Genomic DNA, 22,024 nt, shown 5'->3' with positions numbered 1-22,024 from the left:
CTAATACCTTACATTAATCATCTAAAGACAAGATAATTTGCTAACCTACTTTATGTTGTTGGCTACTGGAAATCCTTAACAATGTGTGGACAAGCAAAGTGACAGAATGGGCACGTACGATTCATAAGACATTTTTTACGGCATGGAATAGCAAACAGCCGCTCCATCACTAAATACTTCTGGGGAAGCATGAGAACTCTCTAACTGATAAATATTCACCAACTGTTTGCCAAGGCCTAATCTGTATACAGTAGGGATGGAGATGTAGGTCTCGGACTCCTGGGATACTCTTGAGGCCACATTCCCTCCCTCTTCTAGGCTGCACACCCCTAACCAACCCTCTCCACACTCTCCTCCAGAGTTTCTGCCTGTCTGGAAAATGTCATTGAACTGTGAAAACACTTCTTGCTTGACAGGAATGTAGTTTATTGTACAAAGTTAAGACTCACAACTTTTGTTTCTTTTTCTCTTCAGTAATACAGTCGTACCTTGGAAGTTGAGCAGAATCCGTTCCAGAAGTCTGTTTGACTTCCAAAACATTCGAAAACCAAAGTGCAGCTTCCTGCAGCTGATCAGAAGCTGCGGAAGCCCTGTCGAATGTTCAGCTTCCAAAAATAGTTTGCAGACCAGATCAGTCACTTCTGGGTTTGCAACATTCGGGAGCCAAAACGTTCGGAAACTAAGCTGTTCGACTGTCAAGGTACAACTGTACATACATGTCACTTTGTTTATGACAGCTAACGGACAGCAAAACCAGAAGACAATAAGGTAACAAGCAGGAGTTGCTGGATGTGTGTGTGTGTGTGTGTGTGTGTGTATTCCAATCCCTGATTTGAACTTCACCACCCACGCTAAACCAGCTAGCCACCAGTTTGCCACTGTGATTCAGCAACAGTCAGCACTGGCATTATCCCTATATGGTTTGGCACTCAGATCTAGTATACCTGGAAGACGGAAAATGTGTGCACCTGGAAGCATCCTGGAAATGTACCTGAACATACTGAAATAAAATTGCTTGGTATACACATGCAAAGGCTCACAATCTCTCTACTACGCCCAGCCACACCTAGCTGTTCTCATGTCACTCAACCCAGTTGATATCCAGGCAGATTTGAACTCTGAATCAATCTTACATTTTGTTGAATGTATCTAGACGCTAAACAAGTCTAAACAAAATTATGTAAGATTCCTTGCCAACTGCTTCTGACTAACTCATAAAACACACACAAAAACACACACACTTATATTAGGCTTGCATGGACAATAAAGATAAAATATTATGGGAAAATTCATTATGTTGCAAAGCCTGTCTCACGAATTCTTGAACTCAGCAAGTCAGGAACAGCAGAGACAATTTATAATCTCACGACCCAACTTCTGCATTGTTTAGATTTTTCCTACAGCACATCATCTTTTCCCAAACAGGAGCTCAAAAATCCATTTCCATGATTTATTAAATTTGCTTCCAGCTCTGTAAACAAATCCATACCAAATTTAGCTTCTGGCATCTCACAGGGGTCTTGGGTCATTTTAAGAAGTATATGGGCAGTATGCATTCTATGAAGAACAAAATACTTCCTTTGGTCTTTAATCTAACAAAAATGCTTTACCAGTGAAAACAAAACAGGAGCCTTGTGGCACCTTGAAGGCACACAAATTTATAGCAGCATAAGCTTTTGAGGACATGATAAATCTGTGTGTCTTCAATGCGCCACAAAGCTGTTTTCCTTTTTACAACAGACTAACAAGGCTACTTTTGGGAACTACAATGCTGAATTTTATTATCTTGGATCTGTTTGCCTCTTAATCCTATGCATTATGGAAAATTCCAAAACAACCCTTGTTCATATTTCTCCTTCACTCAATGCATCTTAAATATGTAATCTAAATGATGAGGCAATATTCCAGTGCCTTAAGTATGAATAATTTATATTGCCAAGCTAAGCTGATCTAAGTAGAATTAGACATTTATAATAACATTTTATGCATACCTACTCATAAGGAACTAATCTCTCGGCAGTGAAATATTAATCAGAAAACCAAAGCCCCTCCTTACACAAGGCCATTTGAGTGAGGACTGAAGTTAAAACAGCCTGTGCACAGAGGACATTCACAGAAGCAGAATACGAGAGAATTTGCCAGAACAGGGTTAACTGAGTTTTTGAACTGTGTACAGAGGCTGACATTTATACCTGGCACAAAACAATTAGAATGCAATTCCTTTGAAATATAGTGAACTTCCCAGCCTGCTATAACTTCTAAAAACCCATTCAAATGCAATTTTTTGAATACAGTGGTACCTCTGGAGACGAACGGGATCTGTTCTGGAGCCCCCTTCGCATCCAGAAACAAACGTAACTAGCAAGGCACATCTGCGTGCGCATGCGCGGCCACTTTTCACCACTTCTGCGCATGACATCATTTTGAGCGTCTGCGCATGCGCAAGCGGCGAAACCCGGAAGTAACACACTCCATTACTTACGGGTTGCCGCGGAGTGCAACTCAAACGCACTCAACCCAAAGCGCATTCAACCCAAGGTATGACTGTATAGAAAATGGCTGCTTGGAATGCATTTATTTGTAAAGTTTCATTGGAGGCAACATTTCATTGGATGAGGCATCCATGCAGCTTGTACACCAAAGGAGAAGGCTGACGTTCTATCTGTTTTGAGGGTGCTAAAGGGACTTATCATAGCTCAGTGTTATATTTTATATACACTGGTTGGAGAATTTGTCATTTAAGGTATTATGAGTGAGCTTCACAACTCAAAGCAGCCAGGCTGCCACTTTCAAAAGCAAGCATCCCGTTTTAAAGCCCTTGTTACTAAAATCTTCATGTGTTCTTCATGGGAAACAGTTTATCCAACTGGAGCTTGCATTTCAGCAAAACATTGTAAATCCAAGTATCTCTATCTATATATTTACTCTGAAATAGTAGTTCCAGGGGCAGAGCAATGCAAAGAGCATAAACCTCTTCCTCTGCACATCAATATTTCCATTCTAGAGGTAGAATGCACAAGCCTATGGAAGTAAGTTTCGGGAACTCTCTTCCCTCCACCAACCTGAGTACACAAAGAACCTGGTGGACTAGCCCATTAAACCAGTAACCTGTTCTCACAGTGGTCAGCCAGATTCCTGCAAGCAGGACATGAGTGCAACAGCACTCCCCCCACTTGTGATTCCCATAAGCTGGTATTTAAAAGCATATCAACTGACACAGCAGGTAATACATAGCTGTTATGGCTAGTAGCCATTAATAGCCTAATCCACTGAGGGTTCTCTATATGTACATTTAATGGCATTCTAATCAAAACAGCTGCAAACATAATGAAGGCTACTCCAGTACACAAATGCTCAGTGCAACTTAAGGCCACACAGTTGAAGATATCAGTGACCCACAACTAATACACCTCTAAAATAGATACTATGGAAGGAGAACAGAGTGCGGTGCCATCGTTCAATGGCGGAGCACGAGTGCTTTGTGTAAAATGTCCCAGGATCCATATCTGGAACTTCCAGGTAATGTGAAAAGTTTCAGCCTACAAGCTTGGAGAGCCACTGTGAATCAGAGCAGACCAACACTTTGAACAAACAGTCTGGGTTGATGTAAGGCCCTTTTGCTTTGTGCTTTTGAAACAAAGGGAGCCAATATGATATAATGCAGGATGTTGTTTCTATGATCCTTATTAATGGTAGTACTTGATTCACCTATCAATAGTTAATCTTTCCAATGAAAAGAAAAGGGATGTGTGGAAGGATTTGCACCGTCTTAAAACATTCCACTGGTGAGAAACTAGATTTGCCCTTCAGCCCTGGAGATGTGCCAGTTAGATTAGATACACATTAGTGAGGAAATTGCTGCCGTTTTAATGTTACAGCCAGAATAATATTAAACACTTCAGGCAATGGTGCTGTTTTCAAAGTTTGTCATTGTCATAACTGAATTGCAAAATTTTAGCCTTCTCCTACAGTAAGCTTTAACTTGGAAAATCTCCTCTTGGCTTCCGTAACCATTCTGTTTAATGCATCACAAAACCTCTAAGAACTATCTGTCTACATTTGCAATTTTCATTTGTGTTCTTTTCTGGGTAGATTAGATACATTGCTCTTCAAGCAATGTTGCTACCATGCTTTCTTATGTCTTTGTTTTCATCTTCCAGTTTATCTACTTATCTCCTGCCATTGTGTGAAACAGACAATGAAGCTGGCTGGAACAAATTTCTATGTTATGACTTTTGTGTAGACAAATCACATTTAATTGGTGATCAGCTACCCACGTCTACTATTGCTCTCTGTAATTAGGATGTAAAGAGAAGCATATATGTAGTGCTTGAACATATGTGCTTTATTATGTATACTCCAATGACAAACCTTTCCCCTTCCTACAGAAAAAGCATTGGGGTTGTATCCAATTGTGTGTGGCCTTCCCTTTGAAGACAGCAAAGGCTGGACATTTTACAAGAACTCTGGGGAGGGAGGTGAATCACATGGGGGAGCATGGTTCTATTATCTGTAAAGGTCATCCACCAGGGCAACCAAAGCTGACTCAGTCCCATGGTCAGGTATGAACCCAGATAATAACAGATCTAAAAAATTATTTTCACATAATTAAAAAACTTTGACATTAAACACAACAGCATATTTAATGTATCATCCAGTCCGGCTCTACAGGAGAAAAATATGCAGCACCACACTGTTTCCCCACAAAGATGCCAGAAAGTCAACCACAGCAGCAATCCTATGCATCTGAGATTTATCTTATATAATTCGACTGCAGTGAGCCAAGGCATAGTCCTAGTTCCTGCAATAATTCCACATTTGTGCTTTGCACTTATCCTTTTTGAAATCCATCTGTTTCAAATGCAACTGATCAAAACCTGAACACAGTCGTCTTAAAAATGACCATGCAAATGCATGGTGCTGGCATCAATATTTCCTATCGCTAAGGGACTCTTTCGACATAATTTCATGAGATCATCCTGTTTGTTGCATGTAGCTGGCCTGATCCTTCTGCACTGATACGGCAATGCAACTTGGGTGGATAACGTATTCCTCCCTGCCTCCCTCCCAAAATAGTAATGAAAATTTTGAGCAAAAGAGTTTTGAAGAGCCTGTGGGACCCTATTAATAACTTCTTTCAAATGTGAATGTTTGCCTTTTAGCAACATTCTTTGTCCTTCCTGCTTTGTTTACATGAGATTTTATCTTGGGACAACAGCCTCTGACCTTCCTTCAAGTCAGCCTAACTTGATTAGGAGATGCAGACACCATCCTGAAGCCAAGAATTCAAAGCAAAAAGATCAACTTGGAAATAATCAAAGACTTTTGATTGGCCTTGCTGTTCATCTCAAGATAAGTGAGTATGTAAACAACAGCAGAGTTTATCTCTGGTGGAGGGAGCCCGCATTTCCACAGGGATCTGTGAATGACCCAAGAGAGTCTGCAAACAGCACACAGTAATGTTTTGTTTGCATAACAGCCTTAAATTCTGTACTGTGTGCCATGCTTGCCCTGGAGACTTGCTCACAAATCTTACCTCCATCCTAAGTGCAATTGTGTAGCAAAAGGCAGCTGTATGGGAAAGATGGATCGCCTTCCTGGCTCAATACAGTTTTTACACCAGTGTTGGCAGATCATCATTTGTCACTTACAAAGAAAAAAGTAACTTACTAAGGATTAAGAGCCACGGGCATAGTATAAAATCAAGAAAACCTATGATAATGGCCCATAAACATACATAATGAGCAAAAACAATGGACAGAAAATAATATTTCTCATATAATATGTCAAATGCCTAGGAAACTTTTAGTGTTTTAGCCTGGCACCAAATTGTGAACATTTCACAAATAGGGAGCCACAACAGAAAAAGTCTCTCACACTGCTCTCTTGCCCTCAGGTGGGGCACCCAAAGGACAGCTTCATATGAAGACCAAAGAGTTCATATCTGAAGTTGTCCCAATATACTAGAAACTTCTACCACACCACCATTCTAAAAACAGTCAACCCTGAAGTAAGTGCCCCATTAAAACAACCAGGATTTCTGGTATATAGGCAAAGGAATGAAAAATGTCTTGTAAGTCATGTAAAGTGGAACCCTTTGATACATGTACACATAAGAAAATGCTCACTTCAAATAAGAAAATTCCTCTCTTCTACACAGCTTTGACAAACAACCTACCCACTCGAACTCAGGATGCAAGGGAGAAACGTGCTAAGAGGAAGGCATGCTTGGCATATCCACACCGTGATCAACTCCTGCCCGGAAACCAATGTCTCCCCACTGTGGAAGGACGTGTGGATCCAAAATTGTCCTCCACAGTCACCTATGGACTCATTGTTAAAACGGTGTTTATGGAAAACAATCTTACTCGGTTACGAGTGATTGAAGAAGAAGAAGAAGAAGAAGAAGAAGAAGAAGAAGAACGACCCATATGATGGTTTTGTAGGTTGGCTAATTTGGTCCCATGAAGCTCCTGTAGATCAGCTGAATGAATTACACAGGGGACCATATGACTGCATCATACTGAACAAGCCGCTGAAAAATACCTGTACTGCTGTCTCTTCTCCCCATTCTGGAATTTAATTAGCACTTACCAACATGGTGGAACTGTACCAATGCTTTAATAAAAAGTTTTGTCTTGTTTCCCAATACAGTGCTAGCTAGTCTCAACTGTTAAATCTTTTTACTTATCAGGAAAGTTGTTAAACATCATTTGTTGCCACTGCTAAGAAAGATTTATTTTAAGTTGCTAACATGCAGCATATTTTATGATGTCCCTATTAGTAGGGATAAAATGTGAAAATAACAATAGTTTTTAAAAATGCACCTGGACAGCTTAGAAATGGTCTAGATGCAACTTTGATTATTTTTCCAAAATAAAAGGCAAGCTAATAACAGAAATATTGTAAAAATGAATTTGCCTGCTAAAAATGTGTTGGATGAACATCTAAAAATAACTTCCTTTGAGAAACTTGACACTTGGCAAGCAAGCAAGTATACCATGATAAATTAATAGCTTCAGGTATTTTAGAATCAGACGCTTATTGAAGCTACTTGGCTTTGAGGCATAGGTGGTATTTTAATGCCTTCTTTTTAAAAATGTAACTGTTTATAAACACTTACAGTCAAGTACAAAATGCTTTTTCTATCATTCATTTCAATGGACATATTTTGAACTTAATCATTTTTATTCATAACGATCACAAATTGGAACAAAATTGTTACCAAGGGTTACAGATGTGAATTGCATAATCTCAAACTTAATTTACTGCATTCATAGTACAGTAAGTAATTTTTCAATAAGAAGGCAAAATCAAGGAAAGATTAAACACTTAAGCCCCACTGATATCAACTGGACAGTGCAAATCCATCAATATGACTTCTAAAATGTTTTGACATTGGCTATAGCTAATGTTATTAATGACTTCCATAATAATTTTAATGTACGAAGTGTCTTCACTCAGAATCCCATCCATTGTCATAAAACTCAGGGGGGAATTGTGCTTCTCAGTCCATCCATAGTGGTAGTTCATGTGCTTTCTGTACTTGAGACAGTGAATAACACTTGTCAGTCAGAGCAGATGATACTATGCTCAGTGGGCGGATGTTCCAATTTGATATGACACCTTTTTATATGTTCACATCATAGGTACTTGGGTTTACATCCCAAATATTGAGAATTTGTAGCCTAAAACTGTCACTTCTTGTACATAGCTATCTTCCTATTTGTAGGTGACTTTTCAGCCCACAGGTTGTTTTGATTTTGATTTTTCTTTGTCTGTATATTTCCAATATTTAGGCAGTGTTTTATGGTGGTGACAAGAATCTGGGAAATCTAGAGGTAAAGTAAGTGGGGCTGTATAGGCCACTCTGTTCCATTTGGTCTCACTGGCACTCAATTGTAGCTTCATTGCGTTCCGTTTTGTGTGCATTTCTTTTTCAGAATCCAAAAAACATTTAAATGACATGCGTTTTGTAAGCACTTTTTTTTTCTTACAGAAAATATGCTCCTTTCAATGCTTTGAAAATAAATAAAATGCATCTACAGTGGTACCTCGGGATGAGAACGGGATCCATTCCGGAGCCCCGTTCGCATCCTGAATGTAACGTAAAATGTGACAGCGCGTCTGTGAGTGCCGCGTTTTGCCGCTTCCGCGCATGATGCCATTTTGAGCGTCTGCGCATGCAACGAAACCTGAAAGTAACGCGCTCTGTTACTTCCAGGTTGTCGCGGAGCGCAACCCGAAAGCGCTCAACCTGAAGCATATTCAACCCGAGGTATGCATTGCAAAAATGACAGAAAGAAGAGAGCAACGTGAATAGGAGTTGCATTCCAACCCACAAGCAAATTCGGCATCATCATATCCGACTGGTCTTCGGAGCAAAACAGACCAAATGAATTCCTGCCTCCTCCTCCTCTGTTGCTGAGCTATGATCCTTTCCTCTTGCAAGGGACAAAAATGCATGCATGCTGTGAAATACATGCTATGAAAACTATGCAAAAGTTATATTTCAAATGGCCTGAGCTCTGCAATTTGCTCACTACTCAAAATTATGAGTGTGTTTGCCTATAAAGAAGGGGAACCTTCCCTTTTCATCTTCTGAAAATAAACTGCTCCACCCAGTAACCAACTACATACTAACATACTTCTGGAAAGTTCTCGACCTTCAGTTGTCTTAAACAAAGACACATGTGTACACATTGGATGGAAGAAGCAACATATCTGAAATGCTGCCTACTTTTTTTGTATCTAGGAAGGGGATGGATCCAGGGAAGGCAGGAGAATTATGCAATACGGGAGGAGCAGCAGGAGGAACAAAAAAGAAAACATTGGAAAGAGGAGAGGACAATGCTGCTCACAGTGCAAATGCATGTATTTATTCTCAGGCTACAGAGGAAAGCAATCATGGCTGCTGCAGCTACTTATAAGAAAAAGCCTATTGTGCATGTATAAAATTACCGTATTTTTCGCTCTATAAGACTCACCAGACCATAAGATGCACCTAGTTTTTGGAGGAGGAAAAGAAAAAAAATATTCGGAATCCCAGAAGCCAGAACAGCAAGAGGGATCGCTGCGCAGCAAAAGCAGCGATCCCTCTTGTTGTTCTGGCTTCTGGGATAGCTGCGCAGCCTGCATTCGCTCCATAAGAAGCACACACATTTCCCCCTACTTTTTAGGAGGGAAAAAGTGAGTCTTATAGAGCAAAAAATACAGTATATACAAGACACTACACACGCTCCATTAATTTGTGAATTAAATTAAGTGAATCAACCAAATTTGCATTCCTCACTTTTTTTAGAAATATATGAAATAGTGAAGGGGAAAAAGGTTTAAATCAATTATGAAACAAGACCTTTTTATCAGAGACTGAAAGATCAGCTCCAACCCTGAATGATGCGCCTATAGCAAGTATCAGAAGCAACCAGATTCAATGGGTGAGGCTGTTACACGAAGGTTGAAGAAATGAAAGATACGCCCCTGAAGCATAATCCATTCATTTTTTCCTGTAAACTTTCATACCTTTGAGGGCAGGGGGAGTTGGAGGGAAAAGAATAATTCAAAGATGAAAAAGTGAAATGAGATGCAAAGCAAAAATGCAGTAGCTGTACGCTTTCAAGTTCACACCTTCTTTTCAAACATCCACATGGGCTAATAAAATATTCCATTCAAGGAAGTTGTTATCTGATGGATTGCAGGCCCTGCAGAAGCTACTATGCTTATCAATAAGGTACAATTGTATGCCTAAACAGCAAAGGGAACCTGTCACTCTTCACTGAAAGGAGCTGAAACTGCTCAAGAAATTCACTCAAACACGGTGCCGTTCAAAAGCTCTTGCCATACAGGAAATGATAGCTCAGGTTAAGTTTGACAAAAGTCGTTCATAGATCCAGAACTCCTGTTATAGTAGGTCAAGTTCAACTCACCACTCAGACGCCTTGCCCAAGATTCCTGCATTGCTGCCAACCAAGTTGGCATTGACCCGGGACCGGGCCTTCCGTGTGGTGATTCCTCGTTTGTGGAATTGCTCTCCCTGGTGAGGTGTGCCTGTCTCTCTCATAACTGATATTTTGGAAATATGTGAAAATATTCCCATTTACACAGGTATGAGATGGCCGAGATATACTGGTTATGGCAACTGTGAAGTAAACAACTGTCAGGGTATGTGATTGCGTTTAAATGTTTTTATTTGATTTGAAATTGCACTGTTTAAATATTTTGCTGGGCTCCCATGGGAGGAAGGGTGGCATATAACAAATGATGATAATAATGACTGCCCAGGACTCTTTATGATAGCAAATCAACTTAAGCCATTGATAGTCAAAGCACCATTGCACCCTCTTTCCTGCAACATCCCGTGGTGACAGAACAAATCAGCCAGTGACATCCATGGAGGACAGATTGGCAAGGCACACAGAGGCCAAAGAGGAGATTTTAGGGTCGAACTAGACAATATGGCTGAAACCAATGACGCCACTGCAAGAACAGAACCAATTTCTCCTAACACAACGAACTTCCTCTCACCATAGGCACTGCAGGTTGGGAGGGGAGAAAGGAGAAGTTCACTCACACAACATGAGACTTCACCATATCTAACGCCAAGGCTTTTTTCAGCCAGCACTCACTGCAACTCAGGTGGGCGCCACTGCCATTATAAGAGAACAAGGTTGGCATTTGTGGTGAGTTCCGGCACCTCTTTTTCTACAAAAATAGCACTGTCTAACACCATATGTTAACTGTGCGACTGCACAATTAAATGCACCTCAGTTTTTAAATCTCCTCTAAAGAGACATAGGGAGGCATTCTTGATTTTGACTATGGTGCATTCAGACTGTTTCAACCCTTCTCCTCTCTCCCACTTTAGACACAGCACCCCTGAAGTTCCTGCATGCCCCAGGAGTAAAGTTGCCAGTGGCATTACTAATGCTTTTAAGAAATTAATAATACAGTGGTACCTCGGGTTACAGATGCTTCAGGTTACAGACGCTTCATGTTACAGACTCCGCTAACCCAGAAATAGTACCTCGGGTTAAGAACTTTGCTTCAGGATGAGAACAGAAATCGTGCTCTGGCGGCGCGGCGGCAGCAGGAGGCCCCATTAGCTAAAGTGGTGCTTCAGGTTAAGAACAGTTTCAGGTTAAGAATGGACCTCCAGAATGAATTAAGTTCTTAACCCGAGGTACCACTGTAATAATCTTTATCAATTTTTAAAATCAAATTATCATAACCAAATGCATCATCTAGTTTTGCTGTAAGGTGAAGAGACAAGGGATTTTTAATTTATTTATTCTTACTGTTAAAGCTTTATTATAACTGCAGTTTTATTCCACTCATTGCCTGGTTTCAAGCTGGTTTCACATGAAGGCTGGGAATCCAGTGTTTATGCTTCTCTACGTTTAAGAAAAATCCCACGAACAATAGTAGTGGAGTGATGAAATGAGCTCACAATTCAGCAAAGACTGGAACAACAAGTTGTAGAAGATTCCCAATAGTCTGCCAACAGCATACTCCCAGGATCAAACACAGCTACACCCATACAGTGAGCTTGCAAAAGGTAATCCTCAAGTCCCAGAAAAGAAGATGACAAATCTAGATATTTAGACAGAAAAAAAATTGCTGCACACACAAGAATAGTGGATTCAAGTCTTCAATGCTGTCATGTTTCATGCACTCTTTTACCGGGGAAGAACAGCACAATAAACCCCATATAGTAGATCAGCATCCATGTAGATACACCCATGCAGCACTATGTACAATAACCATTGTCAACTGGGTAAAGGCTCCAAGAAAATGGAGATTCCAGAAAGTTAACTGCTGAAATTTAGTGATGAGTAAAACATTTCAGAAAAGGATTTGACACATGAGGCTCCAAAAGCTAAGTTTTCATTTGTATTTGTACTCACCGGTAAACATTTTTGTAACAGCTTTGCTCTGCTTCCGGGCAGAGCACAGGAGCAGCAGCCATGGAGGGAAAAACTCATAGTGACTAGCTAGAAGCTCAGCTATAGTTCCAGATAAGCCCGTAGATGTCTGGTCGCCTTCTGCAATGTTACATCCCTCATCCACAGAATCTACAAGGAGGAAGAGACTTTGTTGAGGGGCCTTGGCTCCGAGAAGAGGCAGCAAAATGCACCTGCAAGGAGAAAAAGAAAGGAGAATTATAATACACACACATATAAAATCCAGAAATATATTCTATATGGGTAGTTTTGTTTTTCAGCAAAGGAACTTGTGTGTGTTTGTTTGCGTGTACACAAAGAGGTGCTCACAGTATGTACTAAATTCTTTTTCCAGTGTTGTCATGGAGTGCAGACTCACTTGCAGCCACTTTAATATTTGATTAAGCCTTTTAACATGTAAACAAATGCAGCAGTTCAACAAAAAGCACGTCTGGATTACGCTTGTGCAGCTACCCAACACGGCCATAAACAGGGAATTTCAAGTTTAACAGGAGTTGGATATGCCCAGCAGAGTGTATGTGAAATCTGAATAGAGGCTTTATTAGTACCAAGCGCAATCCCAGCTAAAGTTCTAGTAACAACTATTTGCAGCAATGCTCCTGGTCTGTACAAGCTCTGTTAGAAGGTACTGCATTGCTCACCATTGCTCTCTTGTGCGAATGCCATTCATTTCCATGGCTGAGTGCGAAACAAGTGGATGCTCTCATGATGAGACGGTACACAATCACAAAACCACCCAGTAAGAGCCTCTTTGCATGATCTCTGAAATAACATTCCTGAATTCAAGTCAGTATCCAGTTTGTTTACTCTAGCAAGCAGTTAAGTCCAAAGCTAAAGTGAACTGAAAGTGAACCAGCAACTCTTGGCAAGATCAGAGGTGCTTGCTCACCCCTCGTTCCTTGGAGGCTACATGATTATTCACTGTATGAATACAAGATATTGCAGGACCATCTACACAAACCAAACCAGACTGTCTACCTCGTTTGCCCCCACGCAAAATGTCATGGTGGTAGATGTCTAAGTCCTTGCATCAGTGCTAGGAAGCAGGCCATCACCTCCCCACCCAAACCGGTTGGAGGGGTGTGTGTGTGTGAGAGCATATACTAACAGCAAGCACAGCATCAGAGCTATGAAAGCTTCAGAAATAAAGATATAGCCCTTCAAGGAAAGGCAGCTCTCCCCCCCCCCCCCAACAGCATGGTTCTCTCTGATCACAAGATTTGCAATTCTTAGGGTGGGGGTGGGAAGGAACAGGCAAAACGCAGAATCACTTAAATAACTCAAGGATGTGTTCGTGCTCTGGAATTCTTTATGACAGCATTTTATCAAAAGATGTGTCATGATAACAACCTGGATAATCCCCTTGGAATATAATTATAATTATAAATCCCCAATAAATGGGATTTAAGTAAAGTGTGAAGTAAAAAAAGTACATGCCAGATAAGAAAAAAAATACAAATAGCTCAAAGTCTGTACAGCGGTACCTCGGGTTACAAACACCTTGGGTTACAGACTCCGCTAACCCAGAAGTAGTACTTCAGGTTAAGAACTTTATCTCAGGATGAGAACAGCAATTGTAGAGCAGTTGCAGGAGGCCCCACTAGCTAAAGTGGTACCTCAGGTTAAGAACGGTTTCAGGTTAAGAACGGACCTCCAGAACGAATTAAGTTCGTGACCAGAGGTACCACTGTATAGCCAATGAATAATTAGATATTAGAGTTGCAATCCTGATACATTTGAATTCTATTTAGTCTCACTGAACTCAGTGGGGCTTGCTTCTGATTGAATAAGCCTAGGACTGAACAGCAAACCTATAAAACACACGTTTTCTTCATTATCCAAATACTTTACTCATCTAATTGCACTTTCTGCCACCATGAAATGAAAGAAAGTCTTGGTAAACCAGTGAAAAAAGCATGCTCAATTATCCAAACTTCTGATTACTCAACACAGCTATTGGGATGAATAAGGCTGTAATACTATTTTATCAACTGGCAGGGATGGGGGTGGGTAGAGCCTTCAACGCAACTTACATTTTTGCCATACCAAGGAAGTGATTCACCAACCGCTTCCAGTAATGTAGCCCCACTGACTTGACCAGATGAGTGAAAGGCCTGACAAACTTCTGAAGTGTCATTTTGTATTACTAACCATTTGCCTTTTTGTGTGTGTTTTTGGACTGGAATTCCCCCATCACCTCCGAGGATCCATAATTTCCATCATACTTTTTCTGTGTGAAGCTCTTTATGTCCCTATTTAAGACCAATTTTATCACAGAGGTGATTCCTAATTTATTTGAAATGGTTAAAAAAAAAAAATCATCGGTGCATATTTAAATGGAATAGATGAGCATTACTTTCTAATAATTGTAAAGAGCTAGGCATTCCATATGTAAGGTAAAACACATTCCATGCAAACTCACCACAGTTCACATTTAGAACAGTTTGGCTATTCCCCATTTCCACCAGTGCATTCTGACTTAAGATTTTTAAACACAGATTTAATTCTAGCAGGGAAAAAAAAGAATGCATTACAACGCATTACAGCTACCAGTAACTCCCCAAGGCTAGAGCATCATTACAACAGGAGATATCACACAAAAAAGCAGACTCTTTTAAGTGTCTGTTTCAGTGCATCCAGAATTTTCTAACTTCCAACTGCATCCTGACCTCAGGGCTATTCAGCAGATTCTTCAATAAGGCAACTGTTCCTGCCATGAAATAGTCTTGACTAGAAAATAATCCCTTTATTTTCAAAAATGCCATCTTGGTTTCAAAGCAGAATGAACTGCAGCAATTCGCCCCCTTCTCACACCAGCCAAATGTTTCATTATCTCTAGAGAAGGTTAGCAGTCATCTTGAAGACCGTTTGAAAATAATCATGAGCTCTGTAAAATAAGATGTAAGCAATATGCCATCAAACCTAATAATACGTTTTGAGTGAGAAATCGATCTTCAGAGTGACAATGAGTGGAACAAAGGGCTGGGAGCATCTGAAACTTCTGCATCTCCACTAACACTGGCTTTACTTCCAAATTCAGATGTGTAGCTGCACTGTTAACCCCTCTTTATTCACTTGTTTCTACTCTTTCCCTAGATATTTACCTTAGGTAATCACTCCTACCTTTCACTCCTCCCTTCAATAGCAAAAACACCTTTATGAGAAAGGCTCTTCGTTTTAATCAGACGCTCTTTAAAAATATGTCACAAAGAGCCTTCCTTTCAAATCCACAGAACTAAACTTGTCCAACTTTTGCATCTGTGGGAATCCGCTATCCATGCCATGTAGGAAAAATATCTCCACAGAACACCATCAAACACCAGCCAGTCATGTGGCTTTGGTTGGGAGATGCAACCAAGCCATGCCTTTTATTTTACTCTCCCCTCCCTCCCACTACATTCACACTTGTGTAGTGATTTGTGATAAAATGTTCAGAGCAGCAGCAGCAGCAGCAAATGCCTTTCATCTTAGAAGCTCACACTAAACACGTTTCCCTAGAATGGCTCGTTTTGGGATGATCAGCGCCAACTCTTCCAAGAGAGTGCTATTCAAAAACGTCTCCTACAACCTTTGCCAACACTTCTGCAAGTGGTAAAAATCTGCACTGCTACACAAAGAAATGGGAATCTGTGGCCTTCTGAATTTTGGCTGCCCTAGTCGGTATGGCAAACAGTGAGAGTTGATGGCAGTGGGGTCCAGCAACACCCGAAGGTCTCTGTACTTCATATTTTACACATGATTTTCTTTATCTTATGTAAATCGGGTTAGCCATGCAGGCATCAAAATTGGACGACACATTCAGTTCCTAAGAAACAGCACAAATTGGTTTATGTGTTCATTGATTATTTGGATATAATTTCAGCCTCATCTCACCAGAATAGGTCTATAAATCTGGAAGACTATATTCCCTCATATGAACCTGTCTGGGCTCTGAGATATTCAGGGGAGCCTCTTTATCTTGGCAGTGGCGTAGCGTGGGTTGTCAGCACCCGGGGCAAGGCAAGTAATTTGCACCCCCTAACGTGTGGATTTGCGCCCCCTAACCCTAACCCCCAGATGTTGCGCCCGCCCCCCTGCACCCCCCATGCTACGCCACTGTATCTTGGTCCCACCACCCTCAAAGGCATGTTTGGTAGAGACGCAGGACAGGGCCTACTCAGTAGCTGCTCCCAGAGTTTGGCTGGTCCCTTCCTAGAGAATTAGATTGGCTCCCTCCTTGTTGACTTGAAAGGGCTAGTTCTGTCTTGTTTTTATTGTAGTGATCTATATGTTTGTGTGTGTATACACGTTTAAATGTTGTTTTTTAAATGAAAGCTTTCCCCTCTATGTTTCTATTTTAGCTCTAAGTTGCTTTGGGTTCCTGTCAGGGCGAAAGGCAGGATATCAATAATGATATAAATTAAGAAATAAATGAAGATCACCCACAGGAAATCTCAATACACTTTTCCAGCAGCACTTCTCCTTTTGTGACATTTGCTGCCATTTTCGAACTGCTCAACTGCACCAATTCTATAAAGCTTCTGAATTCACCTGAATTGCCAATTCATTTCAGCGCTAAGAGAAGTATCTTGCCAGCGTTATCCACTGAATGTTCGGACTTACAAGATTTACAGTTGCCTCTGGATTTCTCATTTCCTTTCCTGAATCTGTATCATACAAACAAAGAAGGGGCTTGACAAATCTGAAAAGAATTTAATGCGATAAAAAGAGGATGCACTTCTGCAGCAGTCAAAGGATTTCCCTGGATAGATATGAAAAGGAAGCTACAGACAATGGAAGAGTAGAGACTTCTACTCACAAAGGCTTCCTCAAAGGACACAATAATTCTTTATAAGAAGTTTAAAGTAACAATACTGCATTTTATTTTATTTTTCCTCCAGTAAAGCCACTGGTACCTCTCCCCACATCCTCCATATATTTCAACTTTCACCTTAATAAATTTAACATAACTTTCATTGATCTAAGTACTTGAGGGGAAGTGTAAAACCACAGAGGAACGGCACAATGTCTGGATAGTTCAGTGCAAGACTTTGTAGTCATTCTTCGGAATTAGCAGACTGTGAATGCATCCTTTTTAACACAGATGACAAGAACTGGTTGTAGCTTTCAAAAGGAACCAGTGCCATCTACGATGATATCATAACTTCCTTTTCCCTGCAAAAAAACATCCCTACCTAATATTCAAGAATTTCCCTCGTCTCCTTTACAGCCACACAAAACTGCTGGTTCAGTAACCCTGAAATGCACCAGGATCCCTAGATCCTCTCTCATTTTTCCACTGATACAAAATATGCTTTAGCCCCCAAAGCATATGACACAACACTGGGTGCTACTAGATTGCATTCCATTTCTTTTATTCATCTTCATGCATCCTACATAATTCCTCAATGTCCATTTAAGTTAGCTACTTCACTGGCAACCCCCCACTTTCCTTCCTAAAGTTACCAGAGAAAAGAATGAATAAAACAGGTTTAAGGACTATGGCTGCAACGCTAACTTTGTCTGCTGAAGTTCTGTTGAATCCAGTGGGACTTATTCTCTAATACTTGAAGGAAGGACACTAATTCCTACTTGATCGTTTATTTATCTCCTTATCTATTTCATACACTTCTTGATTGCAACAAACAAACCGACAAACCTCAAAGTGGTTTACAAAGGGATTTTACCATGTAGTATTTCCCCATCTTCACTTTGTTTAGTTCTTCATTCACCTTGCACTATACTGCATTACTAAACTCCAAATGGATTACTCTACCTATCTGTTCAAGAAAATGCAACTTTGCTTAAAGTAAGTGATCATAAACCTGTGTGGTAGGTGTTAATATTCTTGGTGGAAACAAACCAAATAATAATAATAATATATTATTTATACCCCGCCCATCTGGCTGGATTTCCCCAGGTGAATCAAGTAAGATCAGGGTCTGATATCCTGCGGTCCCATGTGCTTGGCCTTTTGGGGGTGAAATTGAAAACATTATTATCTGGGAGCAAGTCCCAATGAATTCAGCAGGACTTAATCCTAAGTAGATGTGCACAGGATTGCACTGTTAGCCTGCCTTTTCTAGTTGCATTATAATTTATGAGCAGGCAAGCAGAGTGCACTGTAGATCATCTTTCCATAACCGCTGACCTTCTTCATAGTCTTTTTGACAGTAGAAGTGCTCTGAATGGTAACGACGAATTCAGCACTTTAAAGGTTGCAAAGGGAAGGTCTCACACATACCACCATGTAACACCCCGCATTTATCTGTACTGACTTTCATCTTCCTTTTTCAATTCCCTTAGTTAATCCAGCCAAGCAATGAGTTCAAATGGATCACTGTATCATCTTAAGGCTTACACTTGGACACCAACACAGCAACCATAATTATGAAATTTCAGTGTCTCCTCTTCCACTGTCACTGAATCCTTATATAAATCTGCTTTAGCCACAGTCTGCTTTAGACATAGATATCTTTGTTTCATCATTTTACAGATCATTAATATGTTAAGCTCATGTCCTCCAGGTTTATTAAATGGCTGCAATCTATATTTATAACAGTCAGTATTAATACAGAAACAGACTATTTTGACATGCACTTAAAATGGTAAAATTACAGCAAAGGTAGTGCCTCTCTATTTTTGGTAACATGCTCTGTAAAATCAAGCTTTCCCCCTTATTTGTTCTCTTTTACTCACAAGCTGGTTCTCTAGGTCATAACATACGCTAAATCAAGCAGAATTCCTTCTCTACACCATCTTGATTTATAACGAAAGCAGTTTGTAGCACGACCATGTATGGTGGTTTCTCTCCTAACGAGTCCGTTAGAAAGGAGAGAGAGAGAGCACTATGTAAAAAAGATTCACTTTTTGAACTGACTCATACATAATAGAACCAGTAACAAAAACTTAGAGTAAAACTCTGCAACCAGCAGAGCTGAGGGGAATTAAGAGTCCAGCAACATTTGAAGAATCATAGGTTCCCCACCCTTGGTGTCAGTTTTTAAGGACACTCAGTGATTTCAAAGAAAACAACTATATTCCCACAATCCCTTCTATACCCTGATAATCAATTTTCTACCTCTTTCCCTTAACTTCTGGTATTATGCATTGCCTATTTGTCAACAACAACTGGAACACAGCAAATTTAAGCTAAGTTCACTGTATGTTTGCCATGACTGTATCTTGCTGTAGTCATTTTTGCCTTACTAAAGTTAATTTCTTAACGTTCTGCAGGTTTCAAAAATTATGTGCAAGTACAATTCAGCCTTCCAACTTTGCCCCTGGACAAGTTGCTTCTTTCTGCCATTCATCCTTCCTCCTCCGATTCCTTTCCCATCTCCTTTGAAGTAGTGGGTTGTCACAAAGTGACTCACCTCAGCACCAAAAGCTGAGGCATAAATCACACTAACGCTGTTAACAAAATCTATTCCACAATTTATGTCTTCAGCCTCTTAGATATACCATGATTGTAAGAGGAAAAGGAAGGCTTTTAAATAGCACTGTTCCACCTGTGCTACCACCACCGCATATTTTATATGGCAATTTCCCCCAAAAGTCCTACTAGTGATTTAATGCAAAAAGTTCTTGGAAGTCCCAGAAGTCTGGGTTTGGAGATTTAGTAAAAATGAGAGACAAAGCAAGTTAAGAACACCAAAATGAATTGAAAGAAAGATTGTTCAATTTTCTCTGCACTGCGTTTTAAGCTGTTTATATCTATCCAAGCAATGGATGTTGGGGAGGGGCGAATTCTCATGACATTAAGTCATACTGAGAGCAGTTGTGTCCAGCTGGATACAGTGCTGGCCGCAGATGGCAAGGGCTCAAATCCCAACTCAGCAATGGGTCACTTGAGGTCTGGGGTAAGTGACTACTGGCAAGCAACACAGAGTTGCTCATGAATAAACACAATGGGGACAAAAAAGCCCATTACTGACATAGGAGTCATAAAGAGTCAACAAAAAACTGCAATCTAAAACATATGTAAATTGTGAATGCTTAATGCTTAGTTATTTACTTTGTTGCTTCAAAACAACAGAATTCTTGTTAAAGTGTGGATTATGAAGTAATCTAGTTCACTCCTACTTGTTCAAGTTATTCCTTGTGCCAAATGTACAGACCACGTAGTTGCAACCTAGAAAAATGAAAGAAAATTGTCACTTGGTACAACTAGGATCTCCAAAGGGTGAGGCTGGCTCATTTTCAAAAGCCAATAAATGCACTGATGAATTAGGAACAGAAACGTGTAGCTGAATTGAAAGGCAAGGATGAAAAGCACAATAGCAGGAATGGCAAACAGGTCAGAACAAGGTTGATAATCATGATTTTATTTATACACCCATGCCTTTTGATCAAATGATCTTCAAGGTGGCTTACAACCTAGGTAGTGGGGTAGGAAAACTGAAAAAAAAATCACATCTGGCAATCAATGTGCCCTATTGGTTTCAGATAGCACAAGGGTAGCCGAGTCTACAAAGACCGGGACACAAATTTTCATGGCCCCCTAGCAGCTATGGTGGCTCATTTACAAAAAGTTATGTGTTTTGTGTTAATTCTGGAAGTGCGTACTAGATTCTGACCAAACTAAGTCTCCTAGAGCACAATATACATCAGGAGGCTTAGTCTGGTCAGAATACACTAAGTTGCCAGACACGAAATAAATTGGCGTTATTTTCGGCTGTCCGAAGGAGACCTAGTTTGTCTGGCTGGTGGCAGAGGACAAAAGATCCCCAATCCCTTGCTTCTGCAATCCCAGGGCAACTGGGGCACTGGTTTGGGGGGGGGGCTGGCGTGGAGTCTGAAGCTCTTCATTCACTGTTCAATGGCTGGTGAAAGGTTAGTTCTTCCAGGATTTAGAACAGCTGGTGCACAGTTTGATGACATGCTCATCCTATTCTGTGTTCACATCTGCATTGGCATGAACAAAGGGTATAGACTCTGTACAGTTTGCATACCTTGTTTGGTGCAGAGATATATTTCCTGGTGATGTTAGGTAACAATACCTCAAGGCTACCATCTGCTTAATTTTGGTCTCTAATGGGCACCTATAACGGAGATCCCTGAGAAAGGGACATGTCTAGTCAGGCAAGGTTGGGATTAACTTTAACCTGGATACAAATCGCCCAGAAAACCTGCAGAGATTGCGTTGCTTCATGTTCATCTGTCTACAGTCTACTTCCATTAAGAAAGACGGCTTTTCTCAGACAGGGAAAATATAGTCAGCCCAATTTCCAGCACTCAGAAAACTGTCACTTAATCCTGGGTAGCTCATGTAAGTTTATCAGAACCAAAGCTGGTTCTGAACAGTGCCTAGTTAAACTATGGAATTTGTTTCCTTAAGATGTAGTAATAGCCACGAACCAGAATGGCTTTAAAAGAATTAGGCAAATTCAAGGAGGTTAAGACTCTCAAAGGCTACTAGCCACAATGGCTATATTTTCCCTCCACTGGTTGAGGTAGTATGCTCTGAAATACCAGATTCTGTGGGCCAAGAGGGAGTCTGTGCAGCACATTTCTGTGGTAAACTACGTAGATTTTGCATTAATCTAAGTCTCACTCATCTCCTGAACTGCTCTCCCAATCAAACAGAGTGGACTATTCTCTGCTCATTCCCATGAATATCCAGCAAATATGAAGCACAAAGAGTTGAAACAAGGGAAAAATTTGCTTAAAAACAGCCTTTTTGTGTGAGCATGCTGGTAATGCTTCAGAAACCCAGTGACAGAGTAATAGCATCTCATTTCTCCAGAACGATTGTTCAACAAGACAGAAAGCGTATCCTGGTAGGAAAGCCAACATCCTCCCACTCCTCTAACGCCTCAGGCTTCTCTACTGGGATTTCTTCCAGTGAGTTATCCCCCCACCCCAACAGCTTTCAATTATTTTGAAATAGCAAAAGTCATCCTAAAGGAATTAGGCTATTGCGTCAGATCTAGTGCAGCATATTTGAAGGAGGGAAATCTAGCTGTGAGTAAGAATGCTATCGCTTATGCAAAGGAGATACTATAAATTTCAAACAAAAACAAACCACATGTGCCCCAACCATTAAAGCATGGGCAAGAATAAAACAAGCAACTGGCCAACAT

The 22,024-nt window shown here is 40.5% G+C and overlaps 1 protein-coding gene across 10 annotated transcripts in view; it reads right to left on the bottom strand.

The window, feature by feature from the left end:
• ANKRD50 (ankyrin repeat domain containing 50) overlaps positions 1 to 22,024 on the bottom strand; it is a 44,196-nt gene that overhangs the window by 8,825 nt on the left and 13,347 nt on the right. For all 10 annotated transcript variants that reach the window (XM_083755358.1, XM_083755357.1, XM_083755355.1 and 7 more), the window contains one exon: positions 11,904 to 12,133. In XM_083755358.1, coding sequence (XP_083611484.1) covers positions 11,904 to 12,133 — 230 coding nt within the window. The remainder of the gene's footprint in view (positions 1 to 11,903; positions 12,134 to 22,024) is intronic.

Source organism: Podarcis gaigeae (assembly GCF_964106915.1).
Source record: "Podarcis gaigeae genome assembly, chromosome: 9".
In the NCBI taxonomy this organism is placed as follows: domain Eukaryota; kingdom Metazoa; phylum Chordata; class Lepidosauria; order Squamata; family Lacertidae; genus Podarcis; species Podarcis gaigeae.
Note: the sequence above shows the minus strand (reverse complement) of the source record. Positions and strands in the feature narration are given on the sequence as shown.